Source organism: Medicago truncatula, chromosome 4 (assembly GCF_003473485.1).
Source record: "Medicago truncatula cultivar Jemalong A17 chromosome 4, MtrunA17r5.0-ANR, whole genome shotgun sequence".
Classification (NCBI taxonomy): Eukaryota; Viridiplantae; Streptophyta; class Magnoliopsida; order Fabales; family Fabaceae; genus Medicago; species Medicago truncatula.
The window spans coordinates 37023763-37041921 of NC_053045.1; the positions used below are offsets into that span (position 1 = coordinate 37023763).

The window sequence follows — 18159 nt, forward strand, 5'->3', positions numbered from 1 at the left end:
ATTTCTTCTCGTCATGGAGTCGTCTCATGACCCCACACCACAATTAGTCTCTAGTCAAGACGCGTGGGTCCCCACTCTACTAGACCCTACCACACAAATCTCATCATAATTTCCATATTTCTCAATTAAACAAATCCATTTTCATATTTTATCATCCATATGATATTCTACAAAGACTTATAATCTCCTCTTTGGTCTCCATCACAATCTAGACAATCTCAACCGTACAAAAAACTTATAAACATTAATTCATTTAAAAAATGTGAACCGTCAGATCCCTACTTCACCCTATGCACTTCTGGTACTAAACCAGCAGGAAATCTGCTTATATGACCAAGTCATAGGACAATCTAAGTTAATAATTTAAATATAAAAAAAAAATAACCTATTAGCTTAGACAAGCACTAATCAATTACCAACCCAACCATTCCTTATAAATACACTCTCATAACATATGTTCCTTCAACAAGTTAATAAGTCTTTTCAAGTTTTGCATAAGCAGCTAACAACACTAGCTTTTATGTTCCTTCCTCTGCCCAAACAAACAACAAAAAACATTATATAGCTAAAAAGCTAGCTAGAACATAGTGACTCATAGCATAGAGAATATATTGATTATACATGGCATCAATGGAAGACATCAACATGTGTACTGAGCAAATTACACTTCCAGGATTCAGATTTCACCCCACAGAAGAAGAACTCCTTGATTTCTATCTTAAGAATATGGTTGTTGGCAAAAAACTTCGTTATGATGTCATTGGTTTTCTCAATATCTATCACCATGATCCTTGTGACTTGCCAGGTATATTGCTAATCAATCAATTGCTAGTACCATATTATGTGTTAGTGTTACATATTTTCGTAAACATTAATCAAATTTGAAATTTTAGTGATCATATTATTGAAGTTATAAATGTTTTGCATGATATAATAGGTTTGTCAAAGGTTGGGGAAAGAGAATGGTATTTTTTCGTGCCAAGGGACAAAAAACATGGTAGTGGAGGAAGGCCTAACCGCACAACTGAAAAAGGTTTCTGGAAAGCCACCGGTTCGGACCGGAAAATCGTGACGTTATCGGATCCGAAACGCATAATTGGGTTGAGGAAGACGTTGGTTTTCTATGAGGGAAGAGCTCCAAGAGGAACCAAGACTGATTGGGTTATGAATGAATACCGTTTACCTGACAATAGCCCCTTGCCTAAGGTATTGTGTATATATCTTTCTTCATTTGAATTTGAACTATATATACATTGGACCCATTCTGTAGTACATTTTTGGTTCCTATCATATGATGACTAATTGACCATAACCATTTAAGTTTTAACTATGAATGAATGTGAGTAAAGTTTTAGATTCATGCCCATGTGATTTTGATATATATCACGGGTTTATGTCATTTGATTTACATTGTTCGTTAATTTATCCTTCATTCAATTTAAAAAAAAATGGGAACGAGAAAATTATTGTTAGTTAAAGTAATATTTTGTGATCATTTTATAATGTACTAGTTATAAGCTTCAAATCTTATTACTAAAATGATACTTCATAAATCAAGTAATTGAAATCAAGTGGTTAATGAGATCTTCATAGAACGAATTGTTAGAGAGAACCTAAGTTCGATTTCTGGTGAAAACAATTATTAGTCATACTCTACTTATCTCTCCACCGAACTTCAGATTACTAAGATCCCTTTCCTCTAAGAACCGAACTCGTAATCCGGAGGATTAAAACAAAAAAACAAAAATGACACTTCATAGATAAATAATAATAAGTTCCTTCATTCAATTATACATATATATTTCATTGATTTATTCATAGTTTCTTGCAAGATGATATGCTTGTTATGGCCAGATTCTCCCAAATAACAGGGGAATCTTTTTTACTTTTTTGACGAGAGGGAATTTGTTTATTTTAGTCATAAATTGGACTAGCTAGGAGTTAATTTTTATAGGTAGAAGTGAATAAATAATTAATGTGCATATCTCTTACATGGAAGGGAAATTTCCATGAAGATGGCTAGGTAGTGACACTTTCTTTTTGGACAAGTATTGTGGTCCCCTTATGAACCTCTTGTTTCTTTCATGATAAATTTCTTCAAATTTCAAGCAAACATAAACTAATTAACATTAAATTTCTTCAAATTTCAAGCAAACATAAACTAATCAAATTGGTTTACTATTTCTACTTATAGTAATCAAAAAATATATTTACTAATAATATACTATGGTACGTATGTGACAGGACATAGTATTATGCAAGATATATAGAAAGGCAACTTCCTTGAAAGTGCTTGAGCAAAGAGCAGCAGAAGAAGAAGAGATGAAACAAATGGTGGGTTCCCCTACATCTTCCCCACCTTCCTCTACAGACACAATCTCCTTCAACTACACACAACAAGACCAAAACATGTCCATGCCCTTATTATTTCAACAAGTCATTCCTAAGAAAGAATCTGAACATGAAATAATTAAAACTGAAGATATGGTTTCTTTGTCAAGTCATGAAAAAATTGTGAAAGATAACAAAAAACCTTGTGGAACATCTTTGCAATTGCCCTTAGGGAAGGACAATGTACCTGAGCTTCAGTTACCTATAGCTGCTGATTGGACCCAAGATACATTTTGGGCTCAGTTTAATAGTCCTTGGCAACATAACTGGAGTGCTTACACCAATATCCTGAATTTTTAATTAATTAATTAATTAATGACTTTGTGTTAAATTAATCAAATGCAAGTTTATTAGTATCTTTTTATTTTGGAATTTATGTATATCAGTCATTTAATTAATAACGTAAATTATTGTGATACAAGCTGAATTAATTAGGCAGGTAGTATATTCGTTCAAGTGGTGTGAGTTTTGCATGTGAAACTTGACAATTCTACCCGGTTCTTAGATGATATAATATTAGATGTAATAGTTAGTTACAATAATTAGTTACACCTGTTAGATTAGTTGTTCATGTTGGCTATAAAAGTCTTGATGTATCCTTTAATGTAATCAACAATTCTCCTATTAATCAATATACTTTTCTTTCATCTATGAGTTCTATCAAGCAAGCATTTTGTTTCTTGTACAAATCAATTAAGTAAATCCCTAATGTATAATTAAGTTTTTTGGTTTCAACCCTCCAGATCTAGGGGAATTTTTTTTAAGTAATTCGGAGTTTTATCAAGGTAGAAGATAATCAAGAATTGTTTAATTCAGAAATCGAATTTGGGTTATCGTGAACTATTTCTCCTTAAGTGGAGTTCATTAACCACATTTTTTTTTTTTTGGAGAAACAACAAATATATAATACTACATCCGTTTTAAAATACATGTTGCAATTTTACAATATACATTATTCACATAACTTACTTTGACCATATTTTTTAACTAATATATAAATACAAATTAGCATGTAAGGGGGTGTTTGTTTCAAGGTTAAGAATGACATTCCCGGGAATACATGGCTAGGGAATGATTATACCCATATTTGTTATGAGGTTGAGAAAAAAATATTCCTGGGTATAAAAGTTCATGGGAATGGAGTAACTTCTCATAACTTCCATTATTCCCATGAATTTATTCCCATGTAAAGAGATGAGAATGTGCATTCCCATGATATTATGCATAGATTTAAAAAAAAAATTGTAACTTCCAATTTTTCCAGGAATGTCAAGTTATTTGCCAAACACTTTTTTTAACAAATACCCAAGAATCAAATTTTCATATTTTCATTCCCGGGCATGTTATTCCTGAGAATAATTTGTGTTTCCCAAAAACAAACGCCCCCTAAGATGTTGATTGATTTATCTCAATGAATATTTTCAAAATATCTAATTTTATAATTTTTTATTATATATAATTAAAGATATTAATGGCCAAAGTTGTGTATTGACATGTGTGTAGTAGTTGACTGCGACATGTAGTTTAGAACGGAGGGAGTAGTAAATAGAACAATGTTTTTTGGGTGTTAATCCTCCAGTTCTTAGGGAAGGGATCTGGTAATTCAGAGTTCGGTCGAGAGATGATATCCGATCAATAATTGTTTCATCTAAGAAAAATTCAATTCTTCCGAACAATTTATGCTAAAGAAAACTCATTAATCACTTGAGTTTAATCATCAGTAAATAGAACCAAGTAAATGCAGTGGCACCAAGAGCCATTGTGTGAGCACAAGCTCACACTCCAACTCGTGAAACATGGATTTAAACCTTGACAACGAAAATCCACAAGTATTTGAAAATTTTCAAGCCTTCAATCATTTCCTTTGTTCCTACATGAAAAATTATGTAATATGAATCCAATGTATTTGTCAAGCCTTCATTCCTTTTCTACGTTCCTATGTGAAAATCAGTATATAGTTTGAACATTTTCAAGCAAAACTTGGTTATGACCTTCAGCACAAGATATTTTGTTACTTGACGTGCAAATTGATCTCTAAAATTGTGAATGTGGGTCAAAGTAGTGCTTTAATTTTAAGAATTGATAGAAACATTTGTGAAACTGTAAGGCTCCAAAATTGTTCCTTCATTAAAGCATCGTTAAGTTGACAGACGGATCATTTTGACTGATGTCATACATAGGCAAAGATAAATTTGTTGTTACCGATTAGTCCAAGGTCAATTCTTTCATCGTCTTTGTTGTAGCAAGTGTGATATGAGTTTGAAAATCTCAAATAATTTAGAAAAATAAAGGTTGGACAATTTCTAAACGAGATGATTTATAATTTTAATGTCTTAAGGTTGTAGGTTAACATGTGGTGTCCAACCAGAGTCGGTCCAATAATATTTAATAGTAAGTGAAACTTTTTTCGATCCACAATAGTAAGTGAGACTTAAAACAAAGTTAAATATATGTTGTCTTTTTGTCAAAATATGAAGCATTTTTGCTTCTAAAATCTAATGAAAAATAATTTCTTGTTGGTGGGCCTAAAGTGAGGACTTTAGTGGTCTTATTTTAATGTGTTCAACTCACTAGTGTGATTGCTCTTGAACTAACGTGGATGACCTTATGGAATTCCCTCATGACTCAACAATATTGAGGCCCATTTCCACAAGGATCCTCTCCAGCAGAACCAATCTCCCAGCTTCGGCTTAAAATGCCTCTCAGCAGTTATCGATCCAAGCATTGAGTGGCGCCGTTCGTAACGGCCCCTCTGCACCTCTTTGGCACTTGTAAATACACCCCTTCACAACAAATATAAAAGATACTTTTTTCCACCATGACCGTGTTCGCATATGCCACCCTCAACATCTGACTCGGCGGAGCACTGCTCCAGTTTGGTCATCCTTCTAAATGGTACTGACAATTTGTTAAAGCATAAAATCAAATCATTATTTTCACTAATGATCATAATTTAGACCAATTTACACATTCCCTCGGATTTGGATTAATGATACTTCTTTGGACAGTTTTTTACGAGTTATTGTGTGGATGGGCTTGTGGTATGTTTGCGCGTACTTATGAAAGTTGTTGACCATGAATTCATATCGGTTTATAGACGAACTTGCGGTATGAATCTTTGTGAAAATGGATTCTGAATTTCTGATCAACTTACTTCTCTTATTTTGGTTTGAATAGTAGGTTTATTGAATTTTTTCAAATTTGAGACCATCTTGACTTTGAATTGAAATTTGGTTGCAGAGGCAGCATACATTGGTCCATTGATTCAAATTCAAATCTTAATTCCCAACCAATTAGTGATATATATTTCATAATTTCCATAAATATGAGCTTTATGATCCGGTTTGGGTCTCATAAAGCTCGAAAGATTAGTCTCCCGCGCTGAGTATATCCGGTTTTAAAAAAAAAAAAAACTCATATTCTCCAACACTTCATTTTATCTCTTCCTCTCACATCATTCTCTATATCATTTGGTGACCAGGTTTTGCTGTTGTAAAAACAGCACGCAGTTTCACACAGTTTTTTTTATCTCAGCCGTTCATCTCAGATTGAACGGTTGAGATTGAACACTGTGTGTATTTAGTTAAAACAATCTCTATCATCCAACTGTGATCGGACGGCTATCACTGATTACAACACCTTGCTGTAACTGCAGGGAATCCTATTCCATCATTTGGTGTCCAATGTCCACCAAACATTTTCCTTTTTCAAACTCAACCCAAACACGATTTTAGAGTGCATGGATGGGGTTCATCATAATTTTCCACAATTACAATATATGTTGTTTAATTGAAGTTAGAAACAAAATACCTAAAAGCTAACCTATTCACATTAAGACAAAATTTGAAGAAAAAATAGAACAAGGTTTGTCCTTTGTATGAGACTCTTTAGCTGAAATAGTCAATAGGGCTGCTGCAATTTCTAGCATGAATTGTGATACTTTAGACTATCTTGTTTTCCAAATTATTCTTGGTCAAATAAGAGTGATGCTTTGGCCTTATACTTCTTCAACAACTACTTGATTGTAGGTTACTACTTGTATTTTTCTCATTTCATCTAAAAAAACAAAGAGTGATGCTTTGGTGTTTCTCCTTCTTTGAGAAGTTCCAGCGCCATTGTCAAATAAAAAGTTACACATAGTTAAGAAGCAAGCTATTGTGAAAGAGGAAAGTAGTAATTGTTGCTGAACTAAATAAAATACAATGTTAATAATTTTTTTATGGAATGAGTCATTAAATAAAAAATATATTTGGGTATAAACAACTCATGTTAAAAAGTAACATGAAGTGCATGCTTAATGCTAGTTCAAATTGGCTCCATTTATCTATCTAGTATAATGTCTATTTACTTTTTTATTATTGTGTCTATGTTGTTCATAATTTGACACTAATGGGAAATACATAAATTGTATCCACGGCTGTCAAAACAAGCCTGCTGTCACCGCTGTCAACTAATTTCCACCATTTGATTAATCCAACGTTCCATATTATTTCCCCAAAACAAAACAAAACAAAACAAGAGAAATGAAATCTCTGACTGCTAAATCAAAATCGCTCTAACAGCTAAGTCAAAATCACGGGGGCGCCATATTCATCCCGGTGTCGCGTTCAACTGAAATTGAAAGAAACAACCTCCCAAAATATCCATATTCTATAATCAATTTTGCACCAGCCCAGAATACTATCTGTAATTTGTTCATAGCAATCCATCTGATGTGTATGAAAAAAATGAAGGATTCTTCCATAACTGATGTTGAAAATACGGTGATGCCTAGTATGTGTGTTGTATGTGGAAGCTGTAAGTTGTGGTTATGGCCCTCCACAAACTCATGAATTACAGAGTTTCCAATCTTTACACCAAGTGCAAATCTTGCTTTACAATCAGTTTTTGTCTGATCAATTTTTCAATTCAAAGAATCACTACACATCGATCATTAAGGAAGCGGGAGACATTTCATGGTTTAAGAGTTTATGTTGTAGACTTGTGGAACTACCTAAATTCTAGTGTAGTTAGATGCAAGGATCTTTAAGACGGCAGAAGGCGTTCTGAGAGTTGAAGAGGTGCAAAGGTGGAAGCTTGAGGAGCTACATGGTGTAGTTGGATGGAAGGAAAATGAAAAAGGGTAAGGTGGTTAATTGTTAAATTGGCATCACCATCATTTTAGAGTCAAGGTGGAGAAATGTTGTAATTTGACTCAAAAATTAAGTTTTAGAAACCAAAGAATCGTGACACGATTTTTTGGGCATAATGCAAGGTTACTACTTGAAGCAAATCGTGATACGATTTTAGCAAGCATGACCCAATTTTGGATTAAGGTTGTAGTATTGTATTGCGTACGAAACTTATCGTGACACGATTCTGACAATCGTGACACAATTTTGACAGTATTTGAGAATTATTTAAGCATTCACTGTTCTTTTTTTGAACAATGCTTAAAGAGATGGAGACTTGGGAAATCAAAGGAGATAACTTTGGGTTGAGGGTCTTTAGTGAGGGTTCTCTTGAGAGATTATCTTGTGTTGGGAAACATTTGGAAACACCTTGGGTGAGTAAAAATCATTGAGTGTTTTGTTCATTAGAGAGATTGGGAAAATGGTAGGAATTAGAGTTTGTTCTTTGTGTGCTTGTTAGAACTAATTTCTTGCAATCCTTTTATATCTCTTTGTAACAACCTCATTGATAATGGATTAGAGAGACCTATCTCTCACCCAGTGTAGGTCCATTTTGACCGAACTGTGTAAACACTTCTTGGTGTGTTTGTTTCTCTTTTCTCTTTATCTTTTGTTTGTGGTTTTGTGTTTTTCACTTGATTCCTAGATTAGATCTAGTTTTTTTTTTTTTATTGTTGTTGTTACTTGAGGTTATTTTGATATTGATTACTATTTTCCTTTTCTCCACACTTCTAAGTTTATTGTTGTGATACATTTTAATGTGTTGATTTTCAAAAAATGCAAAGTAATAATAATTGTCTAGTAGAATCAACTCAATGTGATGAGTGACTTGTTTGTAATTTTTCAAATGTGTGAGGTGTTGTCTTAAATTTGCATAGTCTTTATATACATTAAATTACCAAATAAATTTAAATGAGTCTTTTTTTTAAGGATTTTAAATGAGTCTTTTATAAGCCATTTTGATATTTAAATGTGTATCTATTAGTTAATTTGGTCCTCAAATATATTTTTACTTAGTAAAATTAATCGACAAAATTACTAACAATGGATATATTTGAAGATGTGTTAGTAACTTTTTTAAACTTAGATATTATAATGACAATATTTCACACATTTAAAGATTTATGTACTATATTTTTAGAACTCTAATAATCGAAAAAGATATATAATACCTCCTGTATTCAAATTTTCTGCATTTGTCCTTATCCACAAATATCAATTTACATCCATATTGTTGAATTCATTTCCAATCTCAACTCAATCCAAAGATGAAGTGTGCAAATTTTCCACGAAACTGCTGACATGTAGAAGACGTCATTCGTCATTGTTTACTGTTATTATTTGTAGAAACAATCATCTATGGTCACATTTAGCCTAGGAAAGCAAACTTTTTGCCCATGATGGGAAACTTCACTTTTTACAGACACCAAACAGTTTTCCCAGTTGTGAAATAAATGGGATATGGATTCACCATTGTCAAGCTTCCCTAGAGTCATTACAGTTGTCTAAATCTCCACCGTTATATTTATCAAACGCTCCAAGTTTTATGTCTCAAAAGAAATTAAAAATACAATATCAATAAAGGAAGGCTTCCCAGACCGCAAGCAAGGTTGTGTGGGGATCGAGAAGGCGGCCACCTCTATGGTGGTAGCGCCAAGGAACACTGGCGAGGACAGTCAGGGAGCTTCTGTGTTGATGGATTAAACAATTTATTTTATACCGTGACGTGAAGCTCGGGAATCATACTAATGAAACAAATGGGTGGCACGGTGGTCATTCGACGGAGCGCCGCCGTCACGTTGCGCACAAGATAGAAACCTCTTGGAGAAATTACACTGACCTCCCCTGAGGTCTCTTTGAATGACACAAACATCCCTTCTAGTTTTATAATACACACACACCTCCCTCAAACTCTCTTAAATAGATAAACATCTCCCCTTTCAATTTAACACGGTTAGTTATTCTGTTAAAAGTACATCTTCTATTTTTCTGATTCTATTGATGATGATAATCTTCATCCACCAAACCTATATATTTCTGCCATTTTATTTTAAGCTTTTCTTTATTTCAATTATTTCATATCTCAATTATCATAGTTCACTGCTTTATCGGAGGAATATTAAAAAACCATAGGCCGTTATCTCTTTCCTGAACAATATTTTTTTTTTATTTCGCATAATAATTCTACCCATAAGTTGTTTGTTATTCTGTGTCAACAATGTCTAACGCAATGAATCAATTCAAACCCTTCCCTGAATGAAGCTACTGTATTGTTGAGTTTAATCAATTGTTGCTGGAACCAAAAAGCAATACCAAATAAACTCAAATATATTATAAATACACACGTGAACAACATATCCCAAAAACTGGAAATTCAAAGAGAAAGACTTGTGTTTCATGTCTTTTGTGTTGCTTCTATAGATGAAGGAAATTCTTTGGTGTTGATCGCAGAGAAGTTAAATTACATCAACGAGAGGCAACAATAGTTTTTCTTTTTTTTGTTTGATAAAAATAACTTGACGGAAGTTAAACAGTGTCAAATAATAGGGGAGGTCAATGTTAAATAAGAAAATAGTGGGGGTGTCTGTGTCATTTAAAGAGACCTCAAGAGAGATTAATGTATTTTTCTCAAACCTCTGTAATTAGAATGTGGGAAGCTTAAATATTTTCAGATATGATGAAACCTTGTAAATAAAATAGAAGACTGAGTTGCAAGATCTGCTCTCTTAAATTTGTGTAATGCAAAGCCAGTCCTTTGATAAAATTAGTGTGATTGAAAAAGCTTATGAAAAATCTTACAAGGTGTTCAAGATCAAACTAGTGGTATATTGATGTTAATATCTTTGTTATTTTAGTTTTGTTTGTGTTCATTGGGATTTTTATCATTAGAAGCTCTTGCAAAACTTATACCCATATCAGATAACCTTCACTTCAAATTACTGGAGAATGGCAAGAAGAATGTTAGATAATGTTATAATTTCATGGATAACATGGCAGAGTACACTACGTTTGATTGTGTGAGCGGTTGAGATTTTTTTAAATGAAGTGACATTAGGATATTGTGAGGGTAGTCAATCTGAATCTCAAAAAGTTACTAGCAAGTAACCAACTTATGATCCGAACCGTTGAATAAATTAAATGATATATCTATGGTTGTAACATCAACTTTCCCATAATAGAAAACAACGCTCCTTTCATATGCTAAACTTCACAATCATTTATTTATTGATCCCAATTAGGTGGCATTTACTATGGGAGGGCTAATCCCTTCCCACCAAAGGAAAGGTGGTATTTTGCCTGCAACTGCGGTCAAACATGTTGACATTGGTTTTGTTTGGTATTTCACTTCAGCCAAAAAATCATTAAATAACTTATTATACTAAATTGTGAACTACACCTCCCATTTAAAAAAAGTACTATCCACACCACAAATTATGTTATAAATTTTTTCATTCCTGCACTACATTCCGTTTAAATATTTTTTTCTCATAAATTACGTTATAATTTTTTCATTCCTGCCATTTTTTTTAACAAGCTTCCTGCCATTTTTATGGAATGGAATACGTTGTAGTATAATTCTAGAGTGGAGTATTAAGCTTTGTGAAAAAGTGTTGTTGTATATCTATTTTTTTTCTCTTAAATTATGTTTTATCCATTGCTCTTTTTTTTTTTTTTTTGGTCAAGATAATCCATTGCTCTTTATACTTTAATAATAATACATAAAAAAAAATAGTAAATTAATATTAATTTATTAAAGGCTAAAATATGTTTTTCGTCCCTGCAAATATAACGAATTTGAGTTTTGGTCCCTGGTAAAAAAAAAATTTGAATTTCATCCTTGCAAAATTTTTTGTTTTTTAAAATAGTCATTGGATCTACTTTCTTGCTGATTTGACAGATTTTTGCTTATGTATCACTTGATGACTACATGTGGAATTTAAAAGGAATTAAATAAATTCTAAATAAATTAATAAATCTGAAAAATGTTTTTATAATAATTTCTTTTATTTGGCTTTCTTCTTCTCACGTGATGCCCACACCTCTTCTTTCTTCTTTCTTCTTCCTCATTTTATCATGTTGATCTTCTCATTCAAAGCCATAAAAAATGAACCCCAAAAATTCTTTTCTTATCCTCTTGTTGTTTTGATAAAATCTTCTTCGGCACTCCCTCTGGTTCCCCATCCGTTCTCACCATGTATTCGTCATCGTCATTACAGACGCAGACTGGCTCTTTCCTGGTGATGGTCGTCGGTACGGTGACGGTCTAGAATCCAAACGCGAGGAGGATGGGGCGTTAGGAGTAGGGGTGAGTTCAGATCTCGTCATTCTAATTTGTCGTCGTTGTTGTTGCTGCTCCAAATTTGTTGTTGTTGCTGTTGTTGCTGTTACTTCAAATTTGTTGTTGTTGCTGTTGTTCCAAATTCCAACTTCATCGTTAACGTCAACTGAATCATGCTGCTTGATAGTGCCGGTGGCAAATTCACGAAGCATCCAATCCCAAATTATTGAAGTGGGATTCTGATTTTTTTTCTTACTGAAATTGGAAGGGATTCCGAATTTTTACCATGATTTTGAGATTAAGAGGTTTGGGGTTGATGGATTTTTGACAAATCTGAGATTGAGTTAGATAATTTTTCCTAAGTGAAAAAAATATAAAGGTTCTGGCAGGAAGAGGAGGAAGAAGAGGATTGAAGAGAATGAAAGATAACCCATATTTTAATTAATTAATTAATTTTTTTAAAATTTCAAAATATATTATTTAGTTTTTTAAATATGTTAAATGACATAATTGCCATCTGGATAACTTTACACAGTCAGCATTTGCCACGTAGGCAAAAATGAGATAAATCAGCAAGAAAGTGGGTCCATGAACTATTTTAAAAAACAAAAAATTTTGCAGGGATGGAATTCAATTTTTTATTTTTACCAAGGACCAAAATTCAAACTCGCTATATTTGCAGGGATTAAAAACATATTTTAGCCTTTATTAAATTATAACACTGAAATATAATCAATAAATTTTACTATGAATTAAGAATGTCATTTTATATTTATAAGTTAGTTATACCGCTAATTTTACCAAACACTTCAACTAGCTTATCAGCTATAAGTCATCAGCCATCAGCTATCCGCTATAAGCTATCAGTCTTCAGCTATAAACTATCAGCTATCCGCTATTTTTGTCAAAACAGAGCCTTAATGTTTTGGTTTTTTTGCGGAGTCAGAAATATGTACGCGGGGGTTCGAGTAGAATGTTTTCGTTGGGCCTCGATGATTTTCGTTTTTAAAATAGGTCCATTGTCCATTATTGTGGCAATAGGCCATAAAATAAAATATCATTAAACATTATCATGTAATATTTTTATTAATATATCAATGGTTCACATTCACCTTTCCTATGGTGGGAAAGAATTAAACCTTTCCATGATAAATGTCACCTCCCAATTAACATTGGATTTCTCAAACGTTAAAGACTTGGAAACAAAAAGTGCCCATGTTTCATATCGACGCATCAAAATTGTAAGTAGAGTACATTACATTATGGAAGATGCTAAAAAAATGTTTTTGAAGCAATAGTGAAGAGAGAAAGTCTTTTTATGAGCATATATCAAAATCAGAATTATTTGGAAACACTAGTACGAAATTATCAAAATAAAAAGAGAATAAAAGTAAATGATGTCAATTGATATGATTAAATTGTTTTTGCTTAATTTCGTTGATGTCATTTGAGTATGTTTAAATAATATTGATTCGGATAAAAAAAAATTCTAGTTAAAAAAATGACATAGTAAATTATTTTTAAAATTTATGTAGTCAACACTTAAGTGTATAGAAAATATTTTCTCAATACAAATTTACTTATTTTACTTTTTTGAACTTGTCCAGAACACTGGTTAGCATGAACATCATATTATCACCTCCTCCCTAATATCTTCGCCCTGGCTTCCCACGTATTTAGGGACCTAAACACAGACAATTATCCATTGTACTTAACCAATCAATTCACAATTATTATAAAAAATTTAAAAAAATTATAAGGTACATTTGACAATGTGAATGACTTCTCACTTATGACACTTCGCTAACTTAAAAGATTCTCTTCTCTACCAGCTATGTCCTTTTCTTTTCCTTTCTTTGAGTTTCAAGACAAGAGACTTTGCATAAGCATGAGAGAAATTAATCAACAGTTGCTCTACCACCAAAAACAAACTATGGACATCATCAAGTTGAATTCGGTGTTTCTTTGGTCTTGCCGGTAAAATCATGGTGAATCATCGTAACTTTGTAAAACATTGCTTCAACAAAATCAGACAATGATTATGATTTTTTTGGTCTGGCCATCGTGATATCAAATGTACACTCAATCAACATAAGCAATCAAATCAGACGGTTGCCAAGCAGACGCAATCAATAAAGAGAGATCCTTCCAACCAAGCTTGAGAGAACCATTCTCTTCCACCAAAGTATACCCTCTCCAAGGAAACATCCCCAACAACAAACTCGCCTGAGAAGCCGGGTTACCCCTTAATGAAACGGGTCGAAATCCGGCCCGTTTCAACTCATCCCCCCACCTCTCAACTTTCACTTCACCAGTCCTCTTAGGTCCACCCACAGCGATAATGTTCCTTATCTCACACCCCAACAGCTGCTGCTCCACCATATGCCTCTCAACACTATCCACACCCAAACCATCCCCTAGAGCGTCGAACAACGCGCTGTAATAATGCAAAGCCTCCACAAACCTCGCTAAGAAGCTACCAGCATGGCTAAGATCCTGTTCAACGGTTGTGATCAGTTTTGGCCTCAGCTGAGTCAGCAATCTCAACGTTCCTAAATCGCTTCCTGTTATATCATACAAACAATGATGCATCCAATGAACCACAATCGCTTCGTTCGGTCTAACACCGAGTTGACCCGGTTCAGTTACACTTCCGATTTTACCCTCAACCGGATGAAACTCGAACGGTAGCCCGAGCGAACTCGCGAAATCAGCGAGTCTTCTTCCGGTTGATTCTAACAACTCCGAAGAAGATCCAAAACCGGTAATTCTCACCGAACGGATCTTCTTCGACCGTGAAGCGAGGATGTGGAACAATCCTGGCCATTGAAGTCCTTGCATGATATCAAGATCAATGATGTGGACACGATCTTCACCGTCCAAAGCCTGAAAAATTGCCTGATTGGCAGTGAAGTGTGAGAATTTCACCAACGGTGAAACTGAGTTGTAGGATTGAAACGCGTTGAAGATTCTCTGAGACTGATTTAGCGTTACCGATTTAGCAGTTAACGGCGAGTAGCTTCCAAGACAAGAACTCACCACACGCGCTTGTAACGCTTGTGCAAAATACGCACCTACTCGCTCCGGTGAAGTACCGAACGGTGAAGAGAGTTCAGTTATCTCCGGTAAAAGGTCGTTGGCGAAGTCGAGGTTATCCATGGCAACACACTCAGCACATTGAAGCAAAAGCCCTAGAAGTTTGAGACCTGTAGATTCTTCTCCTTCGGTTTCGGTTTCCGTTTCATGTTCTAAGATTTGTTGTTGTTCGTCGTCGCGTGCGTCGTGTTCCGCCACGGCTTTCTCGCTGGAGTAGTTAGGTCTTTTGAAAGATGGTTCATGAACGTTGGTGTCGTCGTCGTCGTGTTCGCGTTGAGCGCGTTTGGTGTTCATATTAGGTTTGGAAGAGAGAGGGGGACGAGGGACCAAGCTTTGAAGCATGATCGTGATGAGGGAGAAAATTTTGATAGAAGAGAATCGTAAACTTTGGAGGAAACTTTTGAGAGAAAAGTGACAAAAAATGAGAGGGAAAGACAAAGAAAGTTTGTACAGAAGGTATGTCAGAAAAGGTGTGTTTAGTTCAGTGTTTGGTAAGAGAGAGAAAATTCAAAGATAGAAAGTGTTTTGACATAAGTCCACAATAGCATCGATTTTGAGGTATTGTTCGTTTTAGATTATATTTACATGTTGGTTAAAAATATCTTATTGAATTGAAGAGTGTATAGATGTTGTAACGTGTCAAGTGTGAGTTTTTGATGTTTGGGAACAGAAAAGGAATTTTGATTTTGAAAGATAAGGAAAGGAGGCAGAAAGGGCTATGACTTTGTAGCCCAGAAAAGTTTGGGTGATATGTAATCTTCTTTGGGTGCTCCGTTTTGTTTTGGCAATGTCGTTACCTACGTTTTTACATGTAGGAAATGTGTCATTAGGGTTGATGATTAATTAAGGAGGATTAGTTTACTAATAACGTCATGTTTAGATGTTTGGGACTTTGGGTGTGCCAAAACCTTTAATTTAGTTCTCATCTAATGTTTTGGCCTCTATTCTACGAGTAGGACAATGAGACAATGATATGTCTCATGTATTGTTTAATTATTGATCATTTTGATAGGATTAGATTATTATACTCCCTACCTGACCATGACCCTTCATTTGATTATCATTATCATTGCTTGCATGATATCTAGTCTTTTTCTATTTACCTAAGTTGCATTTCTCTTTCTCATCACATTATTACACTACTATCCTAATATTTTTGCATTAGGAATTCTAGTAAATGACAAATTCTACTATGAATCACTTTAATTAGCTGTCAATTTTGTTTTTTTTTTTCTTTCTAATAAGCTGAAATGAAATTATACTAAAGATATTAATCAAGCATTCTCCTCGCCACAAGATGTGTCAAATAGAAGCTTCAAAGATCAATACAGTGAACGAAAAACAAAAACAAATTAGCCAACACCCAAACAATTAAAAGCGTGTTGCCACCAACTTTGGAAACCTATAGATAAACTTGCAACCTTTGACTTGAGCCACTGGAAAGAAATGAGCTTAACCTTGTCCAGCAGTTGTGTCATAGATTTTTTTTCTTATTATTAAATTTTTTATCATTTCTTTCGTTCTAAATGACCAAAACACAAGTAAATCGATTTAAGTACATAAGAGAGCACCACACTTTAGAGTCACCTGTCAAATAAGCATATTGTATAAAATGATCCTGAAGAACATTAGGGTCAACCGAAGAAATTCCCAGCCAAGCACGAACCATATATCAAAGAAAGTCAGAACTAGAACAATTAAGAAACAAGTGAGATGTTGTTTCCGCCACACCACACCCACTCACACAAAAGATCCTCATGAGTAATTACATCGTGCCTAGCCAGATTATCTTTGGTAGATAACCTATTACGCAGAAGACTAATCATACAAAAATTAAAACCTTCAAAATTTAAAATTATTCAAAATTTTAAGCAATAGACACTAACTTTTAAAATACTTCTACTCTTTTTAATTTACGTTGTTCCACCAATAAGATAGTGATCAAGACGGTGCATTAGTTAACACCTTTCTTTAATTACACACCATTACCTCCATTGATTTCCGTCAAATAACAAATTTAATTGATTGAGACTTTTTCTTGATAAAAACTCTTTAGATAAATAACAATGCTAAAAAAAAATATATGCGTTTCAAAACTCAACTCATCTTTATTTACCTTTTGTTTTTGATAAATCCTATGTCGATCAAGTTACTAGGGATTAATCCATAGATTTTGATAATTAGGGCAATATCATATAGAATAAATACTTATATGAAAATATTTTGTTAATTGTGGATAAGTGATAAAATAATAGTATTATTAGTAAATATTATATTACTAAGCAACAAATTTTAGGTTACCAAATTATCTCACAATATACCCTCTCTAGTCCTGAATATAGGAGAAGATTAATTTATTCAGGTTTAATGAATAAAAGACGTGTTTAGTTTATATTATAGTTAAGATACGTTAATTATTTAATAAATCTAAAAAAAATTCTTCACTTATATTTAGGATTGGAGAGAGTAGTATATACCTAAAAGATTGAAGGCACAAACACCTATAAATAATAATTGTTCTATATGTTTCTTTATATTTGTTTTAGACCGGCTAAAAGTTGAAAATTCGTTGCCATAAAGTCCATAAACTCACAAGCCCCAACACACTAAAAGTCTAATCTAATTGACATCAGACGCCTCTCATCCAATAAAGGCCTCAACGACTAATTGAGCTCTTCGAATTTGTAACACCTCAACGATATGTAATGTATGTCAAACTCAACATTAATAGAGTGTTGTTTGTAGCCTTCCATTAACCGCCCAACGATTCCACATCAACGTCTATAAAGTACCTTTAATCACAAATTCGAGGTACACAACTATTATCCTTTTAATACCTTCCACTCTTTGATCTTATACCGACTCGAGCGTTTGAGTACTTGTAATTCTTCCCCTCTCAGTTTGCATCTCGATGTATTCCTGCTCCACACACAAGGCTGACCTTTCTGATGACATCATATGATATTTTTAAATTGTTTTATATTTTTTTCATTCTTGATACTACCAAAAATATATGATTAAATATGTATCGAGTAATTTATCTTTCACATTAATGTGTGTGTCTAATACTTCAAGAAATTGTGGCGATTTAAAACCGTCACAAACCACCATTCTTTAATTGTTTTTAAAAATACGTACATTTTTAGCTATCACAAAATTTAAGTGAAATGAGACTCATGGACTCAACAAGACTTGGATAGATTTTATAACTGAGAGTACCGA

At 33.6% G+C, this 18159-nt stretch overlaps 2 protein-coding genes across 2 annotated transcripts; one reads left to right on the forward strand and one right to left on the reverse strand.

The window, feature by feature from the left end:
• Nucleotides 1-444: 444 nt before the first annotated feature.
• On the forward strand, nucleotides 445-3036 carry LOC11439696 (NAC domain-containing protein 6). Its single transcript, XM_003607239.4, has 3 exons — nucleotides 445-805; nucleotides 938-1206; nucleotides 2245-3036. Exons 1-3 carry the CDS (start codon nucleotides 622-624, stop codon nucleotides 2689-2691), a joined length of 900 nt encoding a protein of 299 aa, XP_003607287.1. The 5' UTR covers nucleotides 445-621; the 3' UTR covers nucleotides 2692-3036.
• A 10513-nt stretch (nucleotides 3037-13549) lies between these two features.
• On the reverse strand, nucleotides 13550-15821 carry LOC11442833 (scarecrow-like protein 23). The gene has a single exon (XM_024782831.2). It carries the CDS (start codon nucleotides 15277-15279, stop codon nucleotides 13924-13926), a length of 1356 nt encoding a protein of 451 aa, XP_024638599.1. The 5' UTR covers nucleotides 15280-15821; the 3' UTR covers nucleotides 13550-13923.
• Nucleotides 15822-18159: the final 2338 nt, after the last annotated feature.